The following is a 27,845-nucleotide window of genomic DNA, read 5'->3' as shown; positions in this document are numbered from 1 at the left end:
GTGTGCATTTAATGTGGTGATATAAGGAGCACAATTTAATCACTGTCAGACAATTATTTTTATTTGAAGGTGTTCAATTTGGTTTATACTGTGCAAACCAAGTATTATGAATTAATTAGTATTAAGTGTTCTGCTGTACTTGGTGACAGCAGTCATAACAATTAACATTTGATTTTAACAAGGAGCTGAAGCCCTTTATTTCTGACAGTGGCCATCAAACAGACTTATGGACATGCCCAGCCTTTGTGCCAGGATATCCTCCAGAGTCTGTAAAGGCATCGGCCTCACATCATAACCCCATACCTCTTCCCTCGCTATGACATCACCTGGGACGATCTCCCCTCCGCTGGTTGGGTCGTTTCTTCCTACGGCAGCATATGTGGGGAAAAACATCTGCACAGACTCAGGAAGTTTAGGTTTAAATGAAGGGCAGCAGTACGCGGACCACATGTACTCAGGAACAGACACCCTGCCATTAATCCAGTGTGCTCCCGACTCGTAAGGCATGGCCCCGGTGATAACGTACATCTTCCCTGTGCAGTAGGTCTTGAGTCTTTTCAACACATCTTCCTCCAGTTGGCTCCATGGGCCAGAGTTGGAGCCGCCTCGCTGAGGGACAATGTTTGTCAGGGTGAAAGTGGCCTTCCGGTCTTCTTTTGTCTTCTGGTGCACACTAGGGTTGAGATGGCCCTTGGTGAAGTTGGAGTTCCTGTAGTCCTCAAGCACCGCCTGGCTTTCAATCACATTCTGGTCAACAGGCGTGTCGAAAGGTTTCATCTCTGGGCTGGCTTTGGAAGACGCCAACTGAGACAGAGAAGGAAGTACACGTCTTTCATTTTTGGTAATTGTGGTGAGGTGAGGAAATTAATGACCTGGACATTTGTTCATGTCCAAATAGAACACCTGTATTTCATGTATATTCCAGAGATAGCAGACATCCTTTAGTTAGACCATGTTGGTCTGCTGACACACAACACTCTGACAATATTTAGGTCAAATATAAAATGTGTTACAGGAACTGACGGAGCAGTTTCTTGCTGGCTTGTTGTTGTCTTGTCTTCATTCCACGCAGGACAAAGAGTCCTCTTCAAGTGCTGAAGTGATGCGTCCCTGCAGAGAGTCTGCCCCCTGCTTTATCACCTGCTGTCTAAAATATTGAACCATCAATGGAGACTTAGAGATGTTGAATATACATGAGTACCTGGTGTGATGCATAGCTCTGTATGGACTGGAGTGAGATGTTTGAACTGCTGGAGAGTCAAACACTAATTTTGATGACCACAGTATAAAAGAATCTCCATCAGCTGGTAAATGCTTCCTCATACTTTGATTGGCAATTATTTGAGATTTGATATAATTCCACTACCATGCTCCTCTAAGTACTTCCATTATATCACAACAGTCCATTTATGTCAAGTCTGTGGCTCCTTAATTTTTTTGTGCTCACTTTTTTGGTGGGAAATCTTCAGTCATTTGGCTTCAGTTTTTTGATAATGATAAATTCACTGTCTTCAGGAATTTTAAGTTTGCAGAAAATCTAAACATTTGGGGAGGAAGCAAACTGATGCAAACTGCAGATAACGGCCAAGAGGTAGAGTTTAGACCATGATGTGCATATCTAAATGAGTAATATTACTGATAATCCTGTTTTGCATCAATACGGACAACATTACTATTCACAAAAAAAAAAAATAAAGATCTGTCTCATCTTAGCTCATCGGTGGATGTGCTCTCTGCTTCACTGCTGTTGTTGTGGGCATGTGCGAAGAAACCCCAAAGTTAATTGAATCATTTTTCAAAACATTTTTACATGCATGCATGTGATTCGATATAATTATTTAGTTTATTTGGAAGGTGTAAATCAGAAATGTTACACATTTCAAAACACCTGCCAGAACATATGGTGATTTTCTGGACACTGGCTTAAATTCCCTACAAAATATAGACATTTATAATATATAAGATACAAAAAACATGAACATTGCCTGAACATTTGGTCTTAACTTTACTGCCTTATAAGGAGACATTCCAGGACAAAAGGACGTGTAATGTAGCTCAATGAAACACAGAAGTTAGACTGTATGTCATGGCCATCTAGTGAGGACTTCGGGCTATGACACCTGATAACACAAACTAATCAAGGTTGAGTCTGTGAAACTGCTTGGACTGTGAGTATTGAGTCGTAGTTGTGATGAGGTGTAATCATTTGTGAATGGCTGGGAATTACCAGAGTCTTAGTTTCCACGGAGAGGAGGGCTGCTCAGCGTTATACTTTTAATAGTGTCAGCTAGTTTCCCATCTTCTGTGTTTTGGCTTGTTTTCCTGACTCAGTGGTTGGAGAGTTTGTTTTTGAACATTATGAAAGAGAAGAAGAGTTAATACAGTCCGTCAGTGTCCACTTTAACGCTATGTACTTTTGTTCAGGTGTTTGTGTTTATCATCTTTTATTAATGACATTTGTTGTATGATCTTCAACCCAGAAGCTGCTTGTTTCATCATCAACTGTTTTCGAAAAAAGTAGCACATAGTTACAACATAAAACCACTTTATCAAGTTACATTTACTCACTAAGGTAATTATTGCTCTTTTCTTTACTTTTTTCCTGTTTCGGTTCACTCTTTCTAAAAAAGGAAAAAAGAAAAGAAAAAAAAAAAACTTTTGGCCTCGGGCTAATGAAGACGTGCGCCCTGCAGCCTTGGAGCAGCTCCTTCGCTCGCCTGTTTCTACACGCCCTCCGTCTCTTCCTTGAAAACATTTGCACCACTGTCAGCTTCAGACCACTCCCTCTCAGTGGAAGAAATCAAGGCAGTGGGAGAAGTCGTTGCCGACATATTAATTACAAAAATTTTCAGGGATTAACAACCTGTGCTGCACAAACATTTGCGTGATTCTGTGTAAATAATTGTATAAAAGTTAATTAGTCACACATACTGTAACTCTTCACACGTTTACACCTTTATAGAAATAACTCTTTGAACCAGAGGCAGTGATACTTGTTAACTTGACTTACCTTATCCTTCTCAGAACATACATTTTTTTCCAATAATACATATGATACAGCATGCTAGATATAAATTTTATCATATTTGACAAAATAACAAACAACTCAATGCTATTAGTTCTAAAAGAAGTGCTGCTCTTGAGCTCACTTACCTGCGGTTCGTACATCCAAATGTCTTCGGGCCGTTCACTGTCTTTAAGCCTCAGTATGTACGCAGAGAACAGCGGTGCACGATGCTGACGGTGGTACAGGCTGGCAAAGTGGTACTGGTTTTTGTGGCGCTGGCATATTGGCTGGTATCCTGCTGCGTTGATGCCAGTTGGTGGAATTTTGTTGTAGAAGAAATCAAGGCAGTTGGAGAAGTCGTTGCCGACATTTTAATTAAACATTTATTCACGGATTAAAAAGCTGTGCTGCACTTGTGTGTTTACCAGTAAGTTAACTTGATTTAAACAAAGAAATGAAGCTCGTCACTCTTATTTGCGTCAAACTGACTGATTGTTTTTCATGACCAGCCTTTGTTGCAGGATTTCCTCTAGGGTCTTCAAGGACATCTGCCTCACAAAGAGGCCCTGAAATCTGGGTTCCAGTCGGAGATCCTTTTCCAAGATCTAATCTCTACCATTGGGATGCTTTCTTTCAACTGCTGCTAATGTGGGGAATCATGGCATCACAGATTGAGAAAGGTCAGATCTGAAAGTTTTCATGTTTGCTTATGCTACAGTACACAAATACATCACATCTCTTCAGCAGGAAAATGTAATGCATTTCTGATGCTGCACAAGGAAGAATTGTAGAAAAATGTATATCTAGTAGATTTAATGAGTTTTGAAACAATATACAATTGAAATGATAGTGGTCTACCCTATTCAATTCTGTCTCAAATCCAAATAAACCCAATTATGTGAAGACATTCGATGGTATTTTTTTTTAAGATTTCCATGGAGAAATTCATAGAAATACTAAATAAAGACTACGTTGACAAACTCACACTGTCTTGTGTACAGGTAAGAGAAACAGCTGCTCTTACACATCACGCAGTGTTTTCATGTTTGCCTGTGCTTTATAAGTGGCACGGGTTGATTTGAAGGACTGAGTACAGGGTGCAGGGAAAACCCTCAGTTCCAGTTGTCATGCTTGATTTGTTTGTCAAAACTGGTGATTTTTCTGCATATTGTGAAGCACCTCTAAAAACATTTTCTATTTTATTTATGGGAGTCAATACGTTCCTGCAATAACCAGAATTGTATTGTTATTCATTGGGTGTACTCTGGGTGTCGTTGTTTTCATATTTAGAGCTGAGGGAGGTAAGTAGGCAGGGAGGTCAAGGTTGTTGTAAGGTGTTTGAACCCGGAAGTGTTTTTGACAGCTCTGGTGCCAAAGTTTGTATGTTATACTCTGCATAATATTAAAGGGTCGTGCAGTAAGTTGTGTCTTGATTTACCGCTGGAAATTGGACATTTATGTTTTGTGGAAAAATTAAAAAAGGGATTATTGTTCTGCGGGTGGAGGAACAGCCTGGAGCCTGAACGCAACGCACAAAACGTCAGCCAGGTAAGTGCAGGGTCAGACACCTTAGGAACCTGAAGTAGGCCTAGCCTAATGGACTTAACAAATATAGAATAACAAAGAGAGAGAGTTGGTATTTTGTATATTTCCTCTGATGATGGCTGCATTTGTGTCAGGCTCATGTTGTCCACTGTGATGTTATCACCTAATTAATTTGCCAATTCATCCCCTGAGAGAAGTTGTTTTTATCAGTGAAAATGCTTTGCTCTATTTTCATCACTTTCGCTGATACTTATGCAACTATAATCTTGCACAATTTGAACACATTACATTTGTTTAGCGTATGAAAGAATACAGTTTATACACTAAATTGAATGTAAACAGTTGATGGTATTATCTATTTTCTCTTGTCAAGAGATAGTTTGAGGCATCCTGCAGCATTTTAGCTGTATACTGTCCCTGTGTTGGCAATAGGAAATTCTGTGAATATTATATATATATTAATATTATATATGGACTTATTTGGCAAACCTTCACTCATATAAATGATACAATACAAATAGATGGTTTGCAAAGTAGCATAGCCTCACTGAAGTGTTCTTCAGTACAATAAACTGATTAATAAGGTGTGCATTTAATGTGGTGGTATAAGGAGCAAAATTCAATCACTGTCAGACTGTCAACATCTTCCCTGTGCAGAAGGCCTTGAATTTTCTCAACACCTCATTCTCTAGTTGTTTCCATGGGCCAGAGTTGGAGCCGCCTCGCTGAGGGACAATGTTTGTCAGGGTGAAAGTGGCCTTCCGGTCTTCTTTTGTCTTCTGGTGCACACTAGGGTTGAGGTGTCCCTTGGTGAAGTTGGAGTTCCTGTAGTCCTCAAGCACCGCCTGGCTTTCAATCACATTCTGGTCGACAGGTATGTGGAAAGGTTTCATCTCTGGGTTGGCATCTGAAAGCACCAACTGAGACAGAGAAGGAAGTACACATGTCTGTTTTGATGAAGAGTGTTTTTTGTCTGCTTTTTAAGTCTGTGTATTTAACGATGTGGGCAAAAAAAGTGTATGACTGATTCACTCATGTAGCTTACTAAAGCAGTTTTCCTTTCTGTATTCTGTCACCAGAGAAAGTGTAATATGTGTGAATTCACTTTTGCACTTACAGTCTGGAGGAGGATACTTCTGCTTTACATTAGTGCCCTAGAAATTAACACACTGGCCACAATGACATTTCAATTAAAAGCTAAATTTGTTTTCCTGTCACATCGTCTTGTGTTGCTTTATAATCTACATTCAAATTTCCACTTTGTCTCGTTGGAAATGCAAAACATTTGCGTGATTCTGTGTAAACAATTGTATAAAAGTTAATTAGTCACACATACTGTAACTCTTCACACTTTTACACCTTTATAGAAATAACTCATTGAACCAGAGGCAGTGATACTTGTTAACTTGACTTACCTTACCCTTCTCAGAACATACATTTTTTCCAATAATATATATGATACAGCATGCTAGATATCAATATATCATATTAGACAAAATAACAAACAACTCAATGCTGTTAGTTCTAAAAGAAGTGCTGCTCTTGAGCTCACTTACCTGCGGTTCGTACATCCAAATGTCTTCGGGCCGTTCACTGTCTTTAAGCCTCAGTATGTACGCAGAGAACAGCGGTGCACGATGCTGACGGTGGTACAGGCTGGCAAAGTGGTACTGGTTTTTGTGGCGCTGGCATATTGGCTGGTATCCTGCTGCGTTGATGCCAGTTGGTGGAATTTTGTTGTAGAAGAAATCAAGGCAGTGGGAGAAGTCGTTGCCGACATTTTAATTAAACATTTATTCACGGATTAAAAAGCTGTGCTGCACTTGTGTGTTTACCAGTAAGTTAACTTGATTTAAACAAAGAAATGAAGCTCGTCACTCTTATTTATGTCAAACTGACTGATTGTTTTTCATGACCAGCCTTTGTTGCAGGATTGCCTCGAGGGTCTTCAATGACATCTGCCTCACAAAGAGGCCCTGAAATCTGGGCTCCAGTCGGAGATCCTTTTCCAAGATTTACTCTCTACCATTGGGATGCTTTCTTTCAACTGCTGCTAATGTGGGGAATCATGGCATCACAGATTGAGAAAGGTCAGATCTGAAAGTTTTCATGTTTGCTTATGCTACAGTACACAAATACATCACATCTCTTCAGCAGGAAAATGTAATGCATTTCTGATGCTGCACAAGGAAGAATTGTAGAAAAATGTATATCTAGTAGATTTAATGAGTTTTGAAACAATATACAATTGAAATGATAGTGGTCTACCCTATTCAATTCTGTCTCACATCCAAATAAACCCAACCCGAAGACATTCGATGGTATTTTTTTAAAGATTTCCATGGAGAAATTCATAGAAATACTAAATAAAGACTACGTTGACAAACTCACACTGTCTTGTGTACAGGTAAGAGAAACAGCTGCTCTTACACATCACGCAGTGTTTTCATGTTTGCCTGTGCTTTATAAGTGGCACGGGTTGATTTGAAGGACTGAGTACAGGGTGCAGGGAAAACCCTCAGTTCCAGTTGTCATGCTTGATTTGTTTGTCAAAACTGGTGATTTTTCTGCATATTGTGAAGCACCTCTAAAAACATTTTCTATTTTATTTATGGGAGTCAATACGTTCCTGCAATAACCAGAATTGTATTGTTATTCATTGGGTGTACTCTGGGTGTCGTTGTTTTCATATTTAGAGCTGAGGGAGGTAAGTAGGCAGGGAGGTCAAGGTTGTTGTAAGGTGTTTGAACCCGGAAGTGTTTTTGACAGCTCTGGTGCCAAAGTTTGTATGTTATACTCTGCATAATATTAAAGGGTCGTGCAGTAAGTTGTGTCTTGATTTACCGCTGGAAATTGGACATTTATGTTTTGTGGAAAAATTAAAAAAGGGATTATTGTTCTGCGGGTGGAGGAACAGCCTGGAGCCTGAACGCAACGCACAAAACGTCAGCCAGGTAAGTGCAGGGTCAGACACCTTAGGAACCTGAAGTAGGCCTAGCCTAATGGACTTAACAAATATAGAATAACAAAGAGAGAGAGTTGGTATTTTGTATATTTCCTCTGATGATGGCTGCATTTGTGTCAGGCTCATGTTGTCCACTGTGATGTTATCACCTAATTAATTTGCCAATTCATCCCCTGAGAGAAGTTGTTTTTATCAGTGAAAATGCTTTGCTCTATTTTCATCACTTTCGCTGATACTTATGCAACTATAATCTTGCACAATTTGAACACATTACATTTGTTTAGCGTATGAAAGAATACAGTTTATACACTAAATTGAATGTAAACAGTTGATGGTATTATCTATTTTCTCTTGTCAAGAGATAGTTTGAGGCATCCTGCAGCATTTTAGCTGTATACTGTCCCTGTGTTGGCAATAGGAAATTCTGTGAATATTATATATATATTAATATTATATATGGACTTATTTGGCAAACCTTCACTCATATAAATGATACAATACAAATAGATGGTTTGCAAAGTAGCATAGCCTCACTGAAGTGTTCTTCAGTACAATAAACTGATTAATAAGGTGTGCATTTAATGTGGTGGTATAAGGAGCAAAATTCAATCACTGTCAGACTGTCAACATCTTCCCTGTGCAGAAGGCCTTGAATTTTCTCAACACCTCATTCTCTAGTTGTTTCCATGGGCCAGAGTTGGAGCCGCCTCGCTGAGGGACAATGTTTGTCAGGGTGAAAGTGGCCTTCCGGTCTTCTTTTGTCTTCTGGTGCACACTAGGGTTGAGGTGTCCCTTGGTGAAGTTGGAGTTCCTGTAGTCCTCAAGCACCGCCTGGCTTTCAATCACATTCTGGTCGACAGGTATGTGGAAAGGTTTCATCTCTGGGTTGGCATCTGAAAGCACCAACTGAGACAGAGAAGGAAGTACACATGTCTGTTTTGATGAAGAGTGTTTTTTGTCTGCTTTTTAAGTCTGTGTATTTAACGATGTGGGCAAAAAAAGTGTATGACTGATTCACTCATGTAGCTTACTAAAGCAGTTTTCCTTTCTGTATTCTGTCACCAGAGAAAGTGTAATATGTGTGAATTCACTTTTGCACTTACAGTCTGGAGGAGGATACTTCTGCTTTACATTAGTGCCCTAGAAATTAACACACTGGCCACAATGACATTTCAATTAAAAGCTAAATTTGTTTTCCTGTCACATCGTCTTGTGTTGCTTTATAATCTACATTCAAATTTCCACTTTGTCTCGTTGGAAATGCAAAACATTTGCGTGATTCTGTGTAAACAATTGTATAAAAGTTAATTAGTCACACATACTGTAACTCTTCACACTTTTACACCTTTATAGAAATAACTCATTGAACCAGAGGCAGTGATACTTGTTAACTTGACTTACCTTACCCTTCTCAGAACATACATTTTTTCCAATAATATATATGATACAGCATGCTAGATATCAATATATCATATTAGACAAAATAACAAACAACTCAATGCTGTTAGTTCTAAAAGAAGTGCTGCTCTTGAGCTCACTTACCTGCGGTTCGTACATCCAAATGTCTTCGGGCCGTTCACTGTCTTTAAGCCTCAGTATGTACGCAGAGAACAGCGGTGCACGATGCTGACGGTGGTACAGGCTGGCAAAGTGGTACTGGTTTTTGTGGCGCTGGCATATTGGCTGGTATCCTGCTGCGTTGATGCCAGTTGGTGGAATTTTGTTGTAGAAGAAATCAAGGCAGTGGGAGAAGTCGTTGCCGACATTTTAATTAAACATTTATTCACGGATTAAAAAGCTGTGCTGCACTTGTGTGTTTACCAGTAAGTTAACTTGATTTAAACAAAGAAATGAAGCTCGTCACTCTTATTTATGTCAAACTGACTGATTGTTTTTCATGACCAGCCTTTGTTGCAGGATTGCCTCGAGGGTCTTCAATGACATCTGCCTCACAAAGAGGCCCTGAAATCTGGGCTCCAGTCGGAGATCCTTTTCCAAGATTTACTCTCTACCATTGGGATGCTTTCTTTCAACTGCTGCTAATGTGGGGAATCATGGCATCACAGATTGAGAAAGGTCAGATCTGAAAGTTTTCATGTTTGCTTATGCTACAGTACACAAATACATCACATCTCTTCAGCAGGAAAATGTAATGCATTTCTGATGCTGCACAAGGAAGAATTGTAGAAAAATGTATATCTAGTAGATTTAATGAGTTTTGAAACAATATACAATTGAAATGATAGTGGTCTACCCTATTCAATTCTGTCTCACATCCAAATAAACCCAACCCGAAGACATTCGATGGTATTTTTTTAAAGATTTCCATGGAGAAATTCATAGAAATACTAAATAAAGACTACGTTGACAAACTCACACTGTCTTGTGTACAGGTAAGAGAAACAGCTGCTCTTACACATCACGCAGTGTTTTCATGTTTGCCTGTGCTTTATAAGTGGCACGGGTTGATTTGAAGGACTGAGTACAGGGTGCAGGGAAAACCCTCAGTTCCAGTTGTCATGCTTGATTTGTTTGTCAAAACTGATGATTTTACTGCATATTGTGAAGCACCTCTAAAAACATTTTCTATTTTATTTATGGGAGTCAATACGTTCCTGCAATAACCAGAATTGTATTGTTATTCATTGGGTGTACTCTGGGTGTCGTTGTTTTCATATTTAGAGCTGAGGGAGGTAAGTCGGCAGGAAGGTCAAGGTTGTTGTAAGGTGTTTGAACCCGGAAGTGTTTTTGACAGCTCTGGTGCCAAAGTTTGTATGTTATACCCTGCATAATATTAAAGGGTCGTGCAGTAAGTTGTGTCTTGATTTACCGCTGGAAATTGGACATTTATGTTTTGTGGAAAAATTAAAAAAGGGATTATTGTTCTGCGGGTGGAGGAACAGCCTGTAGCCTGAACGCAACGCACAAAACATCAGCCAGGTAAGTGCAGGGTCAGACACCTTAGGAACCTGAAGTAGGCCTAGCCTAATGGACTTAACAAATATAGAATAACAAAGAGAGAGAGTTGGTATTTTGTATATTTCCTCTGATGATGGCTGCATTTGTGTCAGGCTCATGTTGTCCACTGTGATGTTATCACCTAATTAATTTGCCAATTCATCCCCTGAGAGAAGTTGTTTTTATCAGTGAAAATGCTTTGCTATATTTTCATCACTTTCACTGATACTTATGCAACTATAATCTTGCACAATTTGAACACATTACATTTGTTTAGCGTATGAAAGAATACAGTTTATACACTAAATTGAATGTAAACAGTTGATGGTATTATCTATTTTCTCTTGTCAAGAGATAGTTTGAGGCATCCTGCAGCATTTTAGCTGTATAGTGTCCGTGTGTTGGCAATAGGAAATTCTGTAAATATTATATATATATTAATATTATATATGGACTTATTTGGCAAACCTTCACTCATATAAATGATACAATACAAATAGATGGTTTGCAAAGTAGCATAGCCTCACCGAAGTGTTCTTCACTACAAGAAATTGATTAATAAGGTGTGCATTTAATGTGGTGGTATAAGGAGCACAATTTAATCACTGTCAGACAATTATTTTTATTTGAAGGTGTTCAATTTTGTTTATACTGTGCAAATCAAGTATTATGAATGATACTGTAGTATATTGTACATTTCTGTGTTACCAGTAATAGCTTGGTATTTAGTCAGTTTGCTTACTGGTTCAACCAACATGAAATGAACATATAAAATCAAAAGCAGGCTCCTCTTTTTACATACTTCATTGTGTTTTATTGAAAAGTCACACAGTTAATGAATATGTTAAAAGATGAAATTAACAAGAGGGAAATGTTGATTTTACAAGATCAATCCACGCAGAAAATACTTTTATATAACCACAATATAATGATCATGTCCTCAATCAGTGAAGTGACAGTAAGTTTCTAGGGAAGGGGAGAAACTCTGGTTAAGTGTTCTGCTGTACTTGGTGACAGCAGTCATAACAATTAACATTTGATTTTAACAAGGAGCTGAAGCCCTTTATTTCTGACAGTGGCCATCAAACAGACTTATGGACATGCCCAGCCTTTGTGCCAGGATATCCTCCAGAGTCTGTAAAGGCATCGGCTTCACATCATAGCCCCGTACATCTTTCTTCGCTTTGACATCAACTGGCACGATCTCCTCTCCGCTGTCTGGGTCGTTCCTTCCTACGGCAGCATATGTGGGGAAAAACATCTGCACAGACTCAGGAAGTTTAGCTTTGAATGAAGGGCAGCAGTACGCGGACCACATGTACTCGGGAACAGACACCCTGCCATTAATCCAGTGTGCTCCCGACTTGAAAGGCATGGCCCCGGTGATAACGTACATCTCCCCTGTGCAGTAGGTCTTGAATTTTTTCAACACATTTTCCTCCAGTTGGCTCCATGGGCCAGAGTTGGAGCCGATTCGCTGAGGGACAATGTTTGTCAGGGTGAAAGTGGCCTCCTGGTCTTCTTTTGTCTTCTGGTGCATACTAGGGTTGAGATGGCCCTTGGTATAGATGGACTCACTGTAGTCCTCAAGCACCGCCTGGCTTTCAATCACATTCTGGTCAACAGGCGTGTCGAAAGGTTTCATCTCTGGGCTGGCTTTGGAAGACGCCAACTGAGACAGAGAAGGAAGTACATATGTCTGTTTTAATGAAGAGTGTTTTTTTGTCTGCTTTTTAAGTCTGTGTATTTAACACTATGGGGAAAAAAAGTGTATGACTGATTCACTCACGTAGCTTACTAAAGCAGTTTTCCTTTCTGTATTCTCTCTCCAGAGAAAGTGTAATATGTGTGAATTCACTTTTGCACTTACAGTCTGGAGGAGGATACTTCTGCTTTACATTAGTGCCCTAGAAATTAACACACTGGCCACAATGACATTTCAATTAAAAGCTAAATTTGTTTTCCTGTCACATCGTCTTGTGTTGCTTTTAAATCTCCATTAAAATTTCCACTTTGTCTTGTTGGAAATGCAAAACATTTGCGTGATTCTGTGTAAACAATTGTATAAAAGTTAATTAGTCACACATATTGTAACTCTTCACAGTTTTATACCTTCATATAAATAACTCATTGAACAAGAGGCAGTGATACTTGTTAACTTGACTTACCTTGCCCTTTTCAGAACATAAATTTTTTCCAATAATATATATGATACAGCATGCTAGATATCAATATATCATATTAGACAAAATAACAAACAACTCAATGTTGTTAGTTTCTAAAAGAAGTGCTGCTCTTGAGCTCACTTACCTGCGGTTCGTACATCCAAATGTCTTCGGGCCGTTTACTGTCTTTAAGCCTCAGTATGTACGCAGAGAACAGCGGTGCACGATGCTGACGGTGGTACATGCTGGCAAAGTGGTACTGGTTTTTGTGGCGCTGGCATATTGGCTGGTATCCTGCTGCGTTGATGCCAGTTGGTGGAATTTCTTTGTAGAAGAAGTCAAGGCAGTGGGAGAAGTCGTTGCCGACCTCTCCAACGACCAAGCCACCGAACCAGGGTAGGAGAACAAACAGAGCTCCTATGGCAGGCTGCAGCAAAGTCCTTTGAGACATCCTGTGTAACAGAGGAGCAGCTGTACAGGCACACAGATTTGTTTAGCTTAAAGTCAAAAATCAAATGTACAGGCTGAGAAGAAGGTTTCCTCTTATTTATACTGAAAGCAGAAACTCTTGGGCAACAGTTCTGACCCACCCACTACCCCCGCTTACTGTCCAACTTCCCCTGCTCATCAGCAGTCAGGCTGCATTCTGGGAAACAATAGTTTGCATATACTTTTTTTTCTTTGACTTGTTTCAAATCTTTCATTTTTGGTAGTTGTGGTGAGGTGAGGAAATTAATGACCTGGACACTTGTTCATGTCCAAATAGAACACCTGTATTTCATGTATATTCCAGAGATAGCAGACATCCTTTAGTTAGACCATGTTGGTCTGCTGACACACAACACTCTGACAATATTTAGGTCAAAAATAAAATGTGTTACAGGAACTGACGGAGCAGTTTCTTGCTGGCTTGTTGTCTTGTCTTCGTTCTATGCAGGACAAAAAGTCCTCTTCAAGTGCTGAAGTGATGCGTCCCTGCAGAGAGTCTGCCCCCGGCTTTATCACCTGCTGTCTAAAATATTGAACCATCAATGGAGACTTAGAGATGTCGAATATACATGAGTACCTGGCGTGATGCATAGCTGTGTATGGACTGGAGTGAGATGTTTGAACTGCTGGAGATTCAAACACTAATTTTGATGACCACAGTATAAAAGAATCTCCAGTTTTTTGATAATGCTAAATTCACTGTCTTCAGGAATTTTAAGTTTGCAGAAAATCTAAACATTTGGGGAGGAAGCAAACTGATGCACACTGCAGATAACAGCTCGGAGGTAGAGTTTAGACCATGATGTGCATATCTAAATGAGTAATATTACTGATAATCCTGTTTAGCATCAATACGAACAACATTGGTATTCACAAAAAAACATAAAGATCGGTCTCATCTTAGCTCATCGGTGGATGTGCTCTCTGCTTCACTGCTGTTGTTGTGGGCATGTGCGAAGAAACCACAAAGTTAATTGAATCATTTTTCAAAACATTTTTACATGCATGCATGTGATTCGATATAGTTATTTAGTTTATTTGGAAGGTGTAAATCAGAAATGTTACACATTTCAAAACACCTGCCAGAACTTATGGTGATTTTCTGGACACCGGCTTAAATTCCCTACAAAATATAGACATTTATAATATATAAGATACAAAAAACATGAACATTGCCTGAACATTTGGTCTTAACTTTACTGCCTTATAAGGAGACATTCCAGGACAAAAGGACGTGTAATGTAGCTCAATGAAATACAGAAGTTAGACTGTATGTCATGGCCATCTAGTGAGGACTTCGGGCTATGACACCTGATAACACAAACTAATCAAGGTTGAGTCTGTGAAACTGTTTGGACTGTGAGTATTGAGTCGTAGTTGTGATGAGGTGTAATCATTTGTGAATGGCTGGGAATTACCAGAGTCTTAGTTTCCACAGAGAGGAGGGCTGCTCAGCGTTATACTTTTAATAGTGTCAGCTCGTTTCCCATCTTCTGTATTTTGGCTTGTTTTCCTGACTCAGTGGCTGGAGAGTTTGTTTTTGAACATTATGAAAGAGAAGAAGAGTTAATACAGTCCGTCAGTGTCCACTTTAACGCTATGTACTTTTGTTCAGGTGTTTGTGTTTATCATCTTTTATTAATGACATTTGATGTATGATCTTCAACCCAGAAGCTGCTTGTTTCATCGTCAACTGTTTTCGAAAAAAGTAGCACATAGTTACAACATAAAACCACTTTATCAAGTTACATTTACTCACTAAGGTAATTATTGCTCTTTTCTTTACTTTTTTCCTGTTTCGGTTCACTCTTTCTAAAAAAGGAAAAAAGAAAAGAAAAAAAAAAAAACGTTTGGCCTCGGGCTAATGAAGACGTGCGCCCTGCAGCCTTGGAGCAGCTCCTTCGCTCGCCTGTTTCTACACGCCCTCCGTCTCTTCCTTGAAAACATTTGCACCACTGTCAGCTTCAGACCACTCCCTCTCAGTGGAAGAAATCAAGGCAGTGGGAGAAGTCGTTGCCGACATATTAATTACAAAAATTTTCAGGGATTAACAACCTGTGCTGCACTTGTGTGTTTACCAGTAAGTTAACTTGATTTAAACAAAGAAATGAAGCTCGTCAGTCTTATTTGTGTCAAACTGACTGATTGTTTTTCATGACCAGCCTTTGTTGCAGGATTTCCTCGAGGGTCTTCAAGGACATCTGCTTCACAAAGGGGCCCTCAAATTTGGGTTCCAGTCAGAGATCCTTTTCCAAGATTTACTCTCTACCATTGGGATGATTTCTTTCCACCGCTGCTAATGTGGGGAATCATCGCATCAAAGATTCAGAAAGGTCATATCGGAAATGTTTCATGTTTGCTTATGCTACAGTACACAAATACATCACATCTCTTCAGCAGGAAAATGTAATGCATTTCTGATGCTGCACAAGGAAGAATTGTAGAAAAATGTATATCTAGTAGATTTAATGAGTTTTGAAACAATATACAATTGAAATGATAGTGGTCTACCCTATTCAATTCTGTCTCAAATCCAAATAAACCCAATTATGTGAAGACATTCGATGGTATTTTTTTTTTAAAGATTTCCATGGAGAAATTCATAGAAATACTAAATAAAGACTACGTTGACAAACTCACACTGTCTTGTGTACAGGTAAGAGAAACAGCTGCTCTTACACATCACGCAGTGTTTTCATGTTTGCCTGTGCTTTATAAGTGGCACGGGTTGATTTGAAGGACTGAGTACAGGGTGCAGGGAAAACCCTCAGTTCCAGTTGTCATGCTTGATTTGTCTGTCAAAACTGATGATTTTACTGCATATTGTGAAGCACCTCTAAAAACATTTTCTATTTTATTTATGGGAGTCAATACGTTCCTGCAATAACCAGAATTGTATTGTTATTCATTGGGTGTACTCTGGGTGTCGTTGTTTTCATATTTAGAGCTGAGGGAGGTAAGTAGGCAGGGAGGTCAAGGTTGTTGTAAGGTGTTTGAACCCGGAGGTGTTTTTGACAGCTCTGGTGCCAAAGTTTGTATGTTATACCCTGCATAATATTAAAGGGTCGTGCAGTAAGTTGTGTCTTGATTTACCGCTGGAAATTGGACATTTATGTTTTGTGGAAAAATTAAAAAAGGGATTATTGTTCTGCGGGTGGAGGAACAGCCTGTAGCCTGAACGCAACGCACAAAACATCAGACAGGTAAGTGCAGGGTCAGACACCTTAGGAACCTGAAGTAGGCCTAGCCTAATGGACTTAACAAATATAGAATAACAAAGAGAGAGAGTTGGTATTTTGTGTATTTCCTCTGATGACGGCAGCATTTGTGTCAGGCTCATGTTGTCCACTGTGATGTTATCACCTAATTAATTTGCCAATTCATCCCCTGAGAGAAGTTGTTTTTATCAGTGAAAATGCTTTGCTCTATTTTCATCACTTTCACTGATACTTATGCAACTATAATCTTGCACAATTTGAACACATTACATTTGTTTAGCGTATGAAAGAATACAGTTTATACACTAAATTGAATGTAAACAGTTGATGGTATTATCTATTTTCTCTTGTCAAGAGATAGTTTGAGGCATCCTGCAGCATTTTAGCTGTATAGTGTCCGTGTGTTGGCAATAGGAAATTCTGTGAATATTATATATATATATATATATATATATATATATATATATATATATATATATATATATTATATATGGACTTATTTGGCAAACCTTCACTCATATAAATGATACAATACAAATAGATGGTTTGCAAAGTAGCATAGCCTCACTGAAGTGTTCTTCACTACAAGAAATTGATTAATAAGGTGTGCATTTAATGTGGTGATATAAGGAGCACAATTTAATCACTGTCAGACAATTATTTTTATTTGAAGGTGTTCAATTTTGTTTATACTGTGCAAACCAAGTATTATGAATTAATTAGTATTAAGTGTTCTGCTGTACTTGGTGACAGCAGTCATAACAATTAACATTTGATTTTAACAAGGAGCTGAAGCCCTTTATTTCTGACAGTGGCCATCAAACAGACTTATGGACATGCCCAGCCTTTGTGCCAGGATATCCTCCAGAGTCTGTAAAGGCATCGGCCTCACATCATAACCCCATACCTCTTCCCTCGCTATGACATCACCTGGGACGATCTCCCCTCCGCTGGTTGGGTCGTTTCTTCCTACGGCAGCATATGTGGGGAAAAACATCTGCACAGACTCAGGAAGTTTAGGTTTAAATGAAGGGCAGCAGTACGCGGACCACATGTACTCAGGAACAGACACCCTGCCATTAATCCAGTGTGCTCCCGACTCGTAAGGCATGGCCCCGGTGATAACGTACATCTTCCCTGTGCAGTAGGTCTTGAGTCTTTTCAACACATCTTCCTCCAGTTGGCTCCATGGGCCAGAGTTGGAGCCGCCTCGCTGAGGGACAATGTTTGTCAGGGTGAAAGTGGCCTTCCGGTCTTCTTTTGTCTTCTGGTGCACACTAGGGTTGAGATGGCCCTTGGTGAAGTTGGAGTTCCTGTAGTCCTCAAGCACCGCCTGGCTTTCAATCACATTCTGGTCAACAGGCGTGTCGAAAGGTTTCATCTCTGGGCTGGCTTTGGAAGACGCCAACTGAGACAGAGAAGGAAGTACACGTCTTTCATTTTTGGTAATTGTGGTGAGGTGAGGAAATTAATGACCTGGACATTTGTTCATGTCCAAATAGAACACCTGTATTTCATGTATATTCCAGAGATAGCAGACATCCTTTAGTTAGACCATGTTGGTCTGCTGACACACAACACTCTGACAATATTTAGGTCAAATATAAAATGTGTTACAGGAACTGACGGAGCAGTTTCTTGCTGGCTTGTTGTTGTCTTGTCTTCATTCCACGCAGGACAAAGAGTCCTCTTCAAGTGCTGAAGTGATGCGTCCCTGCAGAGAGTCTGCCCCCTGCTTTATCACCTGCTGTCTAAAATATTGAACCATCAATGGAGACTTAGAGATGTTGAATATACATGAGTACCTGGTGTGATGCATAGCTCTGTATGGACTGGAGTGAGATGTTTGAACTGCTGGAGAGTCAAACACTAATTTTGATGACCACAGTATAAAAGAATCTCCATCAGCTGGTAAATGCTTCCTCATACTTTGATTGGCAATTATTTGAGATTTGATATAATTCCACTACCATGCTCCTCTAAGTACTTCCATTATATCACAACAGTCCGTTTATGTCAAGTCTGTGGCTCCTTAATTTTTTTGTGCTCACTTTTTTGGTGGGAAATCTTCAGTCATTTGGCTTCAGTTTTTTGATAATGATAAATTCACTGTCTTCAGGAATTTTAAGTTTGCAGAAAATCTAAACATTTGGGGAGGAAGCAAACTGATGCACACTGCAGATAACAGCTAGGAGGTAGAGTTTAGACCATGATGTGCATATCTAAATGAGTAATATTACTGATAATCCTGTTTAGCATCAATACGAACAACATTGGTATTCACAAAAAAAAAATAAAGATCGGTCTCATCTTAGCTCATCGGTGGATGTGCTCTCTGCTTCACTGCTGTTGTTGTGGGCATGTGCGAAGAAACCCCAAAGTTAATTGAATCATTTTTCAAAACATTTTTGTTATTTACATTAAAAACTGCTTTGTGTTTTAACATGCATGCATGTGATTCGATATAGTTATTTAGTTTATTTGGAAGGTGTAAATCAGAAATGTTACACATTTCAAAACACCTGCCAGAACATATGGTGATTTTCTGGACACCGGCTTAAATTCCCTACAAAATATAGACATTTATAATATATAAGATACAAAAAACATGAACATTGCCTGAACATTTGGTCTTAACTTTACTGCCTTATAAGGAGACATTCCAGGACAAAAGGACGTGTAATGTAGCTCAATGAAATACAGAAGTTAGACTGTATGTCATGGCCATCTAGTGAGGACTTCGGGCTATGACACAAACTAATCAAGGTTGAGTCTGTGAAACTGCTTGGACTGTGAGTATTGAGTCGTAGTTGTGATGAGGTGTAATCATTTGTGAATGGCTGGGAATTACCAGAGTCTTAGTTTCCACAGAGAGGAGGGCTGCTCAGCGTTATACTTTTAACAGTGTCAGCTAGTTTCCCATCTTCTGTGTTTTGGCTTGTTTTCCTGACTCAGAGGCTGGAGAGTTTGTTTTTGAACATTATGAAAGAGAAGAAGAGTTAATACAGTCCGTCAGTGTCCACTTTGAACGCTATATACTTTTGTTCAGGTGTTTGTGTTTATCATCTTTTATTAATGACATTTGATGTATGATCTTCAACCCAGAAGCTGCTTGTTTCATCATCAACTGTTTTCGAAAAAAGTAGCACATAGTTACAACATAAAACCACTTTATCAAGTTACATTTACTCACTAAGGTAATTATTGCTCTTTTCTTTACTTTTTTTCCTGTTTAGGTTCACTCTTTCTAAAAAAGAAAAGAAAAAAAAAAAACGTTTGGCTTCGGGCTAATGAAGACGTGCGTTTTGCAGCCTTGGAGCAGCTCCTTCGCTCGCCTGTTTCTACACGCCCTCCGTCTTCTTCCGTGAACACATTTGCACCGCTGTCAGCTTCAGACCACTCCCTCTCAGTGGGAACGGAAGAGCAGTTTAGTTTTTACTTGCCACAGTGTTTCCACCAGGCGTTTCTTCTCAGGAAGATTATGCGCACAGCAGAGAATGGAGGAGGCCAGTGCGCTTGAGGAGCTGCAGTCGGAGCTTACCTGCCCCGTGTGTTTGGAGCTGTTCCATGATCCCGTGATCCTCGAGTGCGGACACCACTTCTGCCAGGTGTGCATCATCCAGTGCTGGGAGGCCAAGGCGGACGAGCTGTCGAGTTGTCCGAAGTGTAGGAAGACGTGCGCCCGCAAACTTCGACCCAACTCCCTTCTGTGCAACGTCGTGGACAGTGTGCGGAGAGCACGCGCCATGGACGCAGCCGCGGGGACATCCGGATGGGACTATGAGGGTGCGCTGGACATGCCGGAGGAGCGCGAGCCCGGGTCCAGCATGAGCAGCGTGGCCTCGTCCATCGGGCACTGGCCTCGCCTCGGTATGGATATGTGCGACGAGCACGAGGAGAAGCTGAAGCTTTACTGTGAGGACGACCAGCTCCCCATCTGTCTCGTGTGCGGCATGTCCCGGGATCACAAGAACCACAATGTCATCCCTATTACCGAGGCTTTTGAGAACTACAAGGTACTGTCTTATTGACCTGAGACACCTTTGTTTGCGCAAGCCGCCAGTCTTTCTCAGGTTACATCAGGTCTGAAATCAGGCCTGTACAGACCAATGAGTCAAAGTACTTCTGGTAAAATATTATCATTTGAACAGCCTGCCTAAATATGGATAAGATGGCTCACCAAACTTGAGTTTTTCTACTATATAAATCTTTTTGGCTCCATGTTTGGTCTATAATGTTGCTGCTGTAACAGCTGGAGTTGACGTTTGAAGGAGTGCCTTTCAAAGAAATGCATCTCAAACTTGACAAACATTCCTAAAACTTGAAATCAAATTTTTTTTTATAACAGAAAACTGCGCTGTTTGTTTTCACAGAGCAGACCTTGTGACATGGCAGTTGTTTTTAAAAGATCATTCTCTGTTCGCTCTGGCAGCCTTCAGGCACTTTGAGTTATACAGGAATTCAGCAGGCCTCCGTGAGCTCTGAAAACTCAACAACACTTTAAACCTTGCACCTGACCTTCATCCGTTTGTTTGGCAAGTCGCTCTGAGAGGCCTCTGTGTTTCAACATGCTTCACTTCTGCTAAATTCCTATTTTCTGTTTGAATTTGTTTCTGTTGGAAATGGGCAGCCATCATATGACTCCCATTAGAGATGGGCTGTTGTTCACTGAGGCTCCAATCAAATTAACTGTTCGTTTAAGGATAACCTGGTTTACCTACACTACTTCTTAACAACGTTTTGCATGTGATTGTCTATTTCTGGTGCGTGCCAACAGGATAAGCTGTCTGTGGCTCTCGAGAAGGTTCAGCTGCAGTCAGAGGAGGCCACGATCTTCCAAAGACAGACCAATGAAAAGATCCTCCTTATTAAGGTATCTATGTGCTTGTTTGTGTGTCTGTGTGTGGGCTATTTGTTTGTGAAGGATTGTGAAAGGTAGTAAAAACATATCTGTAAACTAATCCCTGCAAAACCAATGTTTGTGTCTTTTGAATATAACCAGAAATTCTGGTAGGGAGGCAGTGTTCACTTGCGTTCCTCTGCCTTTACCTGTCTGACAGACGTGACTGACGACTTGTCCTAATAATTATGACTGGCGGTGACACATCAGGTTGTTATTGAGTGATGTTTTAACATAATGACGCTCATGTTTAGCCAGAGGTGCGTCTGGAAATAAAACAACTGGTTCATAAACATTCATGAACATGTCACATTTTCTTTATCTTCCTCACGCCCTCTTTTATTCACTGATAAACGCGCACACCTGCCCACACACACGTATGAATGTACAAAAACTGCACGTGACATACCCTCACAGAAAGAGATAACAGCTGACAGAGTGAAGATTGTCTGTATTCACCTAAAACGGAGGTGTGTGTGTGTGTGTGTGTGTGTGTGTGTGTGTGTGTGTGTGTGTGTGTGTATGAGTGAGAGAGAGAGAGAGAGAAACAGATATGAGGGTCGTGTGTGTACCGCCTGGAGCATTTCTGCAGCAGCAGATAACTTCACATATCTCTGCTTGAGGTTACTACAAACTGTCTTTTTCTTTTCTTCCCGTCTGTCTGTCTGGTTGAATGTCTGCCTCACCGTGTATATTATGCTGTCTGTGTGTTTGACCCAGTTCAGGTGCCGATTCACAGATTTTCACTTCTCCATTTCTGTCAGTATGACAGGATGTGGGTGAGCAAGGTCGAGAGGACGTTTGTCAATTTGTCCTTCCCCGTAAATTTTTCTTTCTGTGGGTCTGTGGCAAATGATAAACATCTGTCCATCCGCCAAATTCAGAGGAATCGTACATGCCTATTTGGGTTTTGTTCTTGTTGTTGTTGTTTGTGTGCACTACCTGTACAAAACAACATATTTCAGTATCACAATCTACAGTGTAACCTCAATCAGGCACAAAGAAAATACTTTCCTGGTGTTACTTTAATGTAGGTACAAAGGAAGGAAACAAGACCACAGGAGTAACGAGGAAGTAATGATTTGATGTTTTCGAGGACAGAAGAAATAAACTACTGTAAAAGTAATTTTGATCTTAATATTTATTTTTAAATATAAGATGTTGTCCATATTTCCAGCATTAATACATTAGAGTATGATGGCAAAAACCGGTCAAATGATACAATAAAAACAGAATAACAAACAAATGAAGAGGGAACGTCAGGCTTTAGTGGTACTTCCTTAAAGTCAAACAGGAAGGGGTATATATCTTAACATTTGCACAAGATCAACCATGATCCGTTCATTTTGTTGAATCCAAACAGAGCAGTGAGTGAGTTTTCTGTCCTTTGATTTAGTGGAGGTTTGTTCCTGCACTGGTGCAGAGGAAGTGGTGGATTCTTTGTTTTGTTTTTTCTCTGTTTCTTAAGGTGGTAACTTGGTCAATGTGTTTTTTGAAAAAATCTGACTGTTAAATAAAAGGAACTGCACTGTGTGTCTCAGCTGCACTAATTTATAACAGTGAAAATATATGCAATTTGAACTGGGTCACATGAGGGGACAAACCTTACAGGAAGTCTATGCAGTTCCCCACAGCTCTGCAAAGAGAGCTTTTAGAGCCTTGATTTTTGTTTTTTTAGCTCATAACTTAGCTTCTCTGTTTTCACTCTCAACGCTCTCACAAGCGTTGTTTACGGCAGAAGACGACAGCTGTGAAAAATCTAAAAACCTGTACTTTACACACCATGCACTAAATGGTAGACTGACACAGTTTTCAAATAGCTGTAGAGACCTAAAAAGCCACAATATTTTCTACAGGAGTTGGTGGAGACCAAAACGGAGATGAAAGAGAATTCAGACTTTTTGTTTGCCAGTTTGACACAAACTCAAAATGAATGCAGTGTTATGTAACTGCTGGGTGTGTAAATAAAGAAACTATTTATTAGCATACTTACCATAACAATATCATGAGGTAATAATAGATGGAATGTTGTATTCACATCACTGCACCCAAGTGGCCAAACATTTATTATACCAAAATACTTGTTGATACTGTTATAAAGTGTATAAAGAAGAACTTTAAATCTTGTGGGTTTCTAGGGTTTTCTGTTATTTGTGAGATTAACTTTCCTTGTGGATAAAATCTATAATTAGGACTGGCTCAGATGACCTTGAACCATCCCCTAGTTATCCTCTCTTTTTGCTCTCTGTATGCCACTATTTCAGGTTGTTTTAACATTTCCTCGGCATGAAAATTTTCATGTGGCTGTCTATTATTTTATTCACTATAATTGTAAAGTGTTTTATTTTGAACCTACTAAGATTATTTTCTATTCATGTTAATATTTGCTTGAACCATTACTGTACTTTTAATGACGCTTCACATGAATAACTTGTTGAACAAGGGTTTTATTTTCTTTCAGTTAAGTTTATATGGGCAGAAAATGTGTTTGTTTTTTTGTTTTGCACTATAATTGAGTGCTTGTTCTTGATGATTGGAGTCCTCTCTGTGTTTCAGGAGCAGGCAGGAGATCTGGAGGAGCTGGTCACTGTAGAGTTTGGCCATCTGAAGGAGTTCCTTCTTGAGGAAGAGGAGCGCATTAAGGAGAAGCTGCAGAAGCAGAAAGAGGAGAAGCTCAACCTGCTGGAGGAGGCGCTCACTCAGGCCACGGAGCAAATCAGCCAGCTGGAAAGTACCGCCGACAAACTTCGCCTCAAACTAAGGGAAGAAGAAAACCCTGAGCAACTCAAGGTGAGTCAGCGCAGAGGAGAAGATTAATGAATGGATGTATACAACTGTTGTTTGGCTTTGGCAGATTTTTAAAAAGAAAGATACCAAAGATTATTTAAACAATATCTCTATGACGGCATTGACAGAGCGATATCTGGATGTTTCAGCAGAGACTGAAGCGTTTTGTAATCACAGAACTGTTTTGATCTGCTCTGTTTCAGGGAATCAAAGATTTCATTGGCGGGTGCGTATCATCTTGACAAGATCATCTAACAGCAGAAATCTATTACTGAGTTGCTTTCATTTCTAGGTCAACTCCCCTTCATGTATATATGACTGTTGTGAAATGTCACAGGAAAATGGTGTTTTGTTTTGCAATTTAATGTGAGTCTTGTTGAAACAGGAAATGAGGGTATGATTGTGGTTTAGCGATTAAGGCCGTTATAGATTTGACATTTTTACTAAAAGTAATTTCAAACATGTAGGTTTTATCATTTTCTTTTTTACATTTCTTCTTAAATAGCTGCAATAGCTAAGATTTATCATGAAGATATTACTTAAAGGCCAAACCCTCAAAGTGCTGCACATAACTTAAATCTAAAGAGTAAAATCCAGAATGACTTCTTTTCTGCTATGTTAAAAATTTCTGTTGAGTATACAGTTTTTGACATCTGGTAATTCAACAAAATACACTCTCCCTCTCTCAGGACTGAGAGCTTGTTTGAGCGCCCCCGAGAGGTGGGTGTGGATCTGCAGGCAGGAGAGTTTCTGGGACCTCTGCAGTACAGGACCTGGAGGAAGATGAGCTCAACTTTTCAGCCGGGTATGAAGACACACACAAATATTTTTTTAATTTAGAGATTGGAATATCCTGATTTATAGTCTCCGGTACAAGTCAAAATCTAAAAACACACAGCAACACGATACCAAGTTTTTTTTTTCTTTCTTCTTCTGGTAAACACCCACATCATTCAAGCCACACCTAAAGTTTTTAATGCTTTAGGGAGGCTGTGGCTCAGACAGTAGAGTGGGTTGAACACCAGCTCCTCCTGTCCACATGCCTAAGTGTCCTTGAGCAAGACACTGAACCCTAAGTTGCTCCCGATGGTGTACCATTGGTGTGTGAATGTTCTCCTGATGGGAGCACCTTGCATGGTGATCTCTCTCATTAGTGTGTGAATGGGTGAATGGGAAAACCATGTTAAAGCGCTTTGAGACCGAAAGGTGATAAAGCGCTATACAAGTACAGACCATTTACCATTTAAAATGGTAGTTCGAAAGATACCTTTTCAGTCATTTTCAAAGCTCCTGAAGAGCAACTTGAGACATTATACAACTGCTGTCACAGGTTCATTAGTGCTGTCGGTGACTAGCGCGTTGACTTTGACATGAAAGCTTTGATGGAGTGCCCCTTTGGAATGATATGGTTATATAACCATACAACTAATAACCAGTGAGTATGAAGCATGCACCGACTCAGAGGAGAGCTTATTATATCCCTCCAAACCCCCCAGGAGGGTGGGGATCTATCTGGACTAGGGCCGTGGTGAAGTGGCGTTTTACGATGCAGGAGACATGAGTCACCTCTTCACGTTCTATGATGCAAAATTCAAAGAGCTTGTTTTCCCCTACTTTAATCCCTAGCCAATCATCAATGGACTACAATATAACCTACAAAAGGCATTTTTGTGCTTTGCATTTAATGTTCAGTATATCATCAGACTGCTCTACCTGGAGGAGTTTCAAACATGTCTGCATCTGCTCTCTAAACTCTTCTCATTAAACCAGTTTGTCACTGGGATGAAGTCATGTGTGTAAACACTTATTTTGGGTATTTCTGGGCATTTACTGCTGACCTGTCTTTATACCTTTATTGTTGATTCTGTAAAACTAGACAAGACTCCAGGGATTAAATTAATCTCTGGAGTTACATCACGGGTACATCATTTATATTTTATTTGCAGCCATGCTGTTGATGCTCTTATCCGGCTCGTCTTACACTAAATGTGCAAGTAGATATTCAGTATCTTGCTGAGGTCACTACTAAGAAGTCTTCCTCAGGTCATTCTCTGTAAACATGTTGTTGTATTTCAACTCTTTTATTTATTTATGCTTTTTTTTTTTTTTTTTTTTTTTTAAATGCCCTTCCAGCTGTCACTGTGGTGACCCTTGACCCAGACACAGCCTACCCCTGCCTCTGGGTTTCTCCGTGTTGCACTAGCGTCCAGGTGGGAAGAATCCAACCAAACCTCCCCAACAACCCCGAGCGCTTCACCCGCTACAACATTGTCCTGGGCTCTAAAGCCTTCTCCTCGGGCAGACACTACTGGGAGGTGGAGGTGGGTCCCAAGACAGCGTGGGGTCTTGGCGTGGCCAAAGCCTCCGTCAACAGGAAAGATGAAATCAGCCTGTGCCCGGACGATGGTTTCTGGATCCTGGTGCTGAGGGACAACGGCAACGGCACCAGTGAGTATGAAGCGTGCACTGACTCAGAGGAGAGCTTATTATATCCCTCCAAACCCCCCAGGAGGGTGGGGGTCTATCTGGACTACGGCCGTGGTGAAGTGGCGTTTTACGATGCAGGAGACATGAGTCACCTCTTCACTTTCTATGATGCAGAATTCAAGGAGCCTGTTTTCCCCTACTTTAATCCCTGGCCAATCATCAATGGACTAAACCGGGAGCCACTCACCATAGTAATGCCACGCTGGGGATAGACGTCCTTTTTATCGGAGGACGGACGCTGTGCACCAACAGGTTCAAGTTTAAACTGCTAATAGAGATTCATCAGGCAATAAACTCAATGATGGACTCATGTTTCGAGCATTCACACGTGCCGTATCATAAAGACTTTTTGGCTGCATGATGACGAACAGGCAGATAACTCTGTAATTCTCCTAAGACTGGTATTTAGACTGGAGAAGAAAGATAACACTTTAAGACCTTAGAGTCAACAGACGCATTAAAAGACCAAAATCAATCAACTGACCCTTCTAACAAATTTGATCTGTGCATCTAAAACATGATCAGTTTTATACCTCTGAGCCACAGAGATCCATTGTTGTTGTTTGGCAACTATTATTCACACATCAACTCGCCTCATGACATGATGCTTCATTATGATCAATACACATTCTGCTTTTATTTTGAGTCAGTTCCTAATACACTCTCCTGCTGCCTTGAATACCTACCAGTGCACCAAACACGTGTTAATCCGTGCCTTAAGATAGTTCCAAACCAATGTTCTGTTTTTCTTTTTGAGCAACGTTTGCCAAAACCTTCAGTGCCCAGCTGTTTGTAGAAATGACTTTTACATTTGAAAAACATGAATCTTTATATTTGTGACTGATTTTATAGATTTACATCTTAATTGGAAATGAGTGGACTCATGAAGTAAAAGACCGACACATTGTTGGTTTTGGTCTTTTTATGGGATTTGCTGATGGTAAGAAACGTTTAGAGTTGACTTTGTGTCGGCTTTGAGCACTTCAGAAAAGGTATGTTGGTTGCTAAAATTGTGATCAGACTTTACTCAGAGGAAAGATTTAAAATGTTATAAATTTTTCTGCAAGATGTTCCTCAGTTTTTTGTAAAAACATTGAAGAATAAACATCATATTTGACTGATTTTTACATCCAGTGCTGGTATTCTTATGAAATGAAAGTAACAACTTATTTCAATAGTTATGACTTCTACAGTATATACCTTTACGATGGTCAGGCCTCATCTACCAACACCATCATATTTCTCCTCTAAACACTACTCTTTTAAAATGTAGTTTTGCAGCCTCCATGTTCAGATGACAGTAAACATTGGAGATATTTGGCGT

At 40.0% G+C, this 27,845-nt stretch overlaps 4 protein-coding genes across 4 annotated transcripts; 1 reads left to right on the top strand and 3 right to left on the bottom strand.

The window, feature by feature from the left end:
• Window positions 1–127: 127 nt before the first annotated feature.
• LOC138211608 (endonuclease domain-containing 1 protein-like) lies at window positions 128–3,378 on the bottom strand (the record flags this gene model as incomplete). Its single annotated transcript, XM_069171577.1, has 2 exons — window positions 128–804; window positions 3,154–3,378. Coding segments are annotated over 2 exons (834 nt in total), but the record flags the coding sequence as incomplete, so codon positions are not given.
• Window positions 3,306–27,642, top strand: LOC138211046 (zinc-binding protein A33-like). Its single transcript, XM_069170623.1, has 10 exons — window positions 3,306–3,687; window positions 5,245–5,426; window positions 6,472–8,377; window positions 9,423–9,593; window positions 19,584–20,363; window positions 21,125–21,220; window positions 23,804–24,037; window positions 24,238–24,260; window positions 24,724–24,839; window positions 26,168–27,642. The coding sequence occupies exons 5-10, from the start codon at window positions 19,845–19,847 to the stop codon at window positions 26,731–26,733; spliced, it is 1,554 nt and encodes a 517-aa protein (XP_069026724.1). The 5' UTR covers window positions 3,306–3,687; window positions 5,245–5,426; window positions 6,472–8,377; window positions 9,423–9,593; window positions 19,584–19,844; the 3' UTR covers window positions 26,734–27,642.
• On the bottom strand, window positions 11,084–13,149 carry LOC138211055 (endonuclease domain-containing 1 protein-like). The gene is made up of 2 exons (XM_069170634.1): window positions 12,786–13,149; window positions 11,084–12,147 (listed from the first exon to the last, which is right to left on the bottom strand). The coding sequence occupies exons 1-2, from the start codon at window positions 13,089–13,091 to the stop codon at window positions 11,539–11,541; spliced, it is 915 nt and encodes a 304-aa protein (XP_069026735.1). The 5' UTR covers window positions 13,092–13,149; the 3' UTR covers window positions 11,084–11,538.
• On the bottom strand, window positions 17,048–17,739 carry LOC138211064 (endonuclease domain-containing 1 protein-like). Its single transcript, XM_069170643.1, has one exon. The coding sequence runs from the start codon at window positions 17,726–17,728 to the stop codon at window positions 17,147–17,149; it is 582 nt and encodes a 193-aa protein (XP_069026744.1). The 5' UTR covers window positions 17,729–17,739; the 3' UTR covers window positions 17,048–17,146.
• Window positions 27,643–27,845: the final 203 nt, after the last annotated feature.

The sequence above is a fragment of the Embiotoca jacksoni genome, unplaced genomic scaffold (genome assembly GCF_022577435.1).
Source record: "Embiotoca jacksoni isolate LCO1_2020_lvr unplaced genomic scaffold, fEmbJac1.0.p SCAF_5, whole genome shotgun sequence".
NCBI lineage: Eukaryota > Metazoa > Chordata > Actinopteri > Embiotocidae > Embiotoca > Embiotoca jacksoni.
Note: the sequence above shows the minus strand (reverse complement) of the source record. Positions and strands in the feature narration are given on the sequence as shown.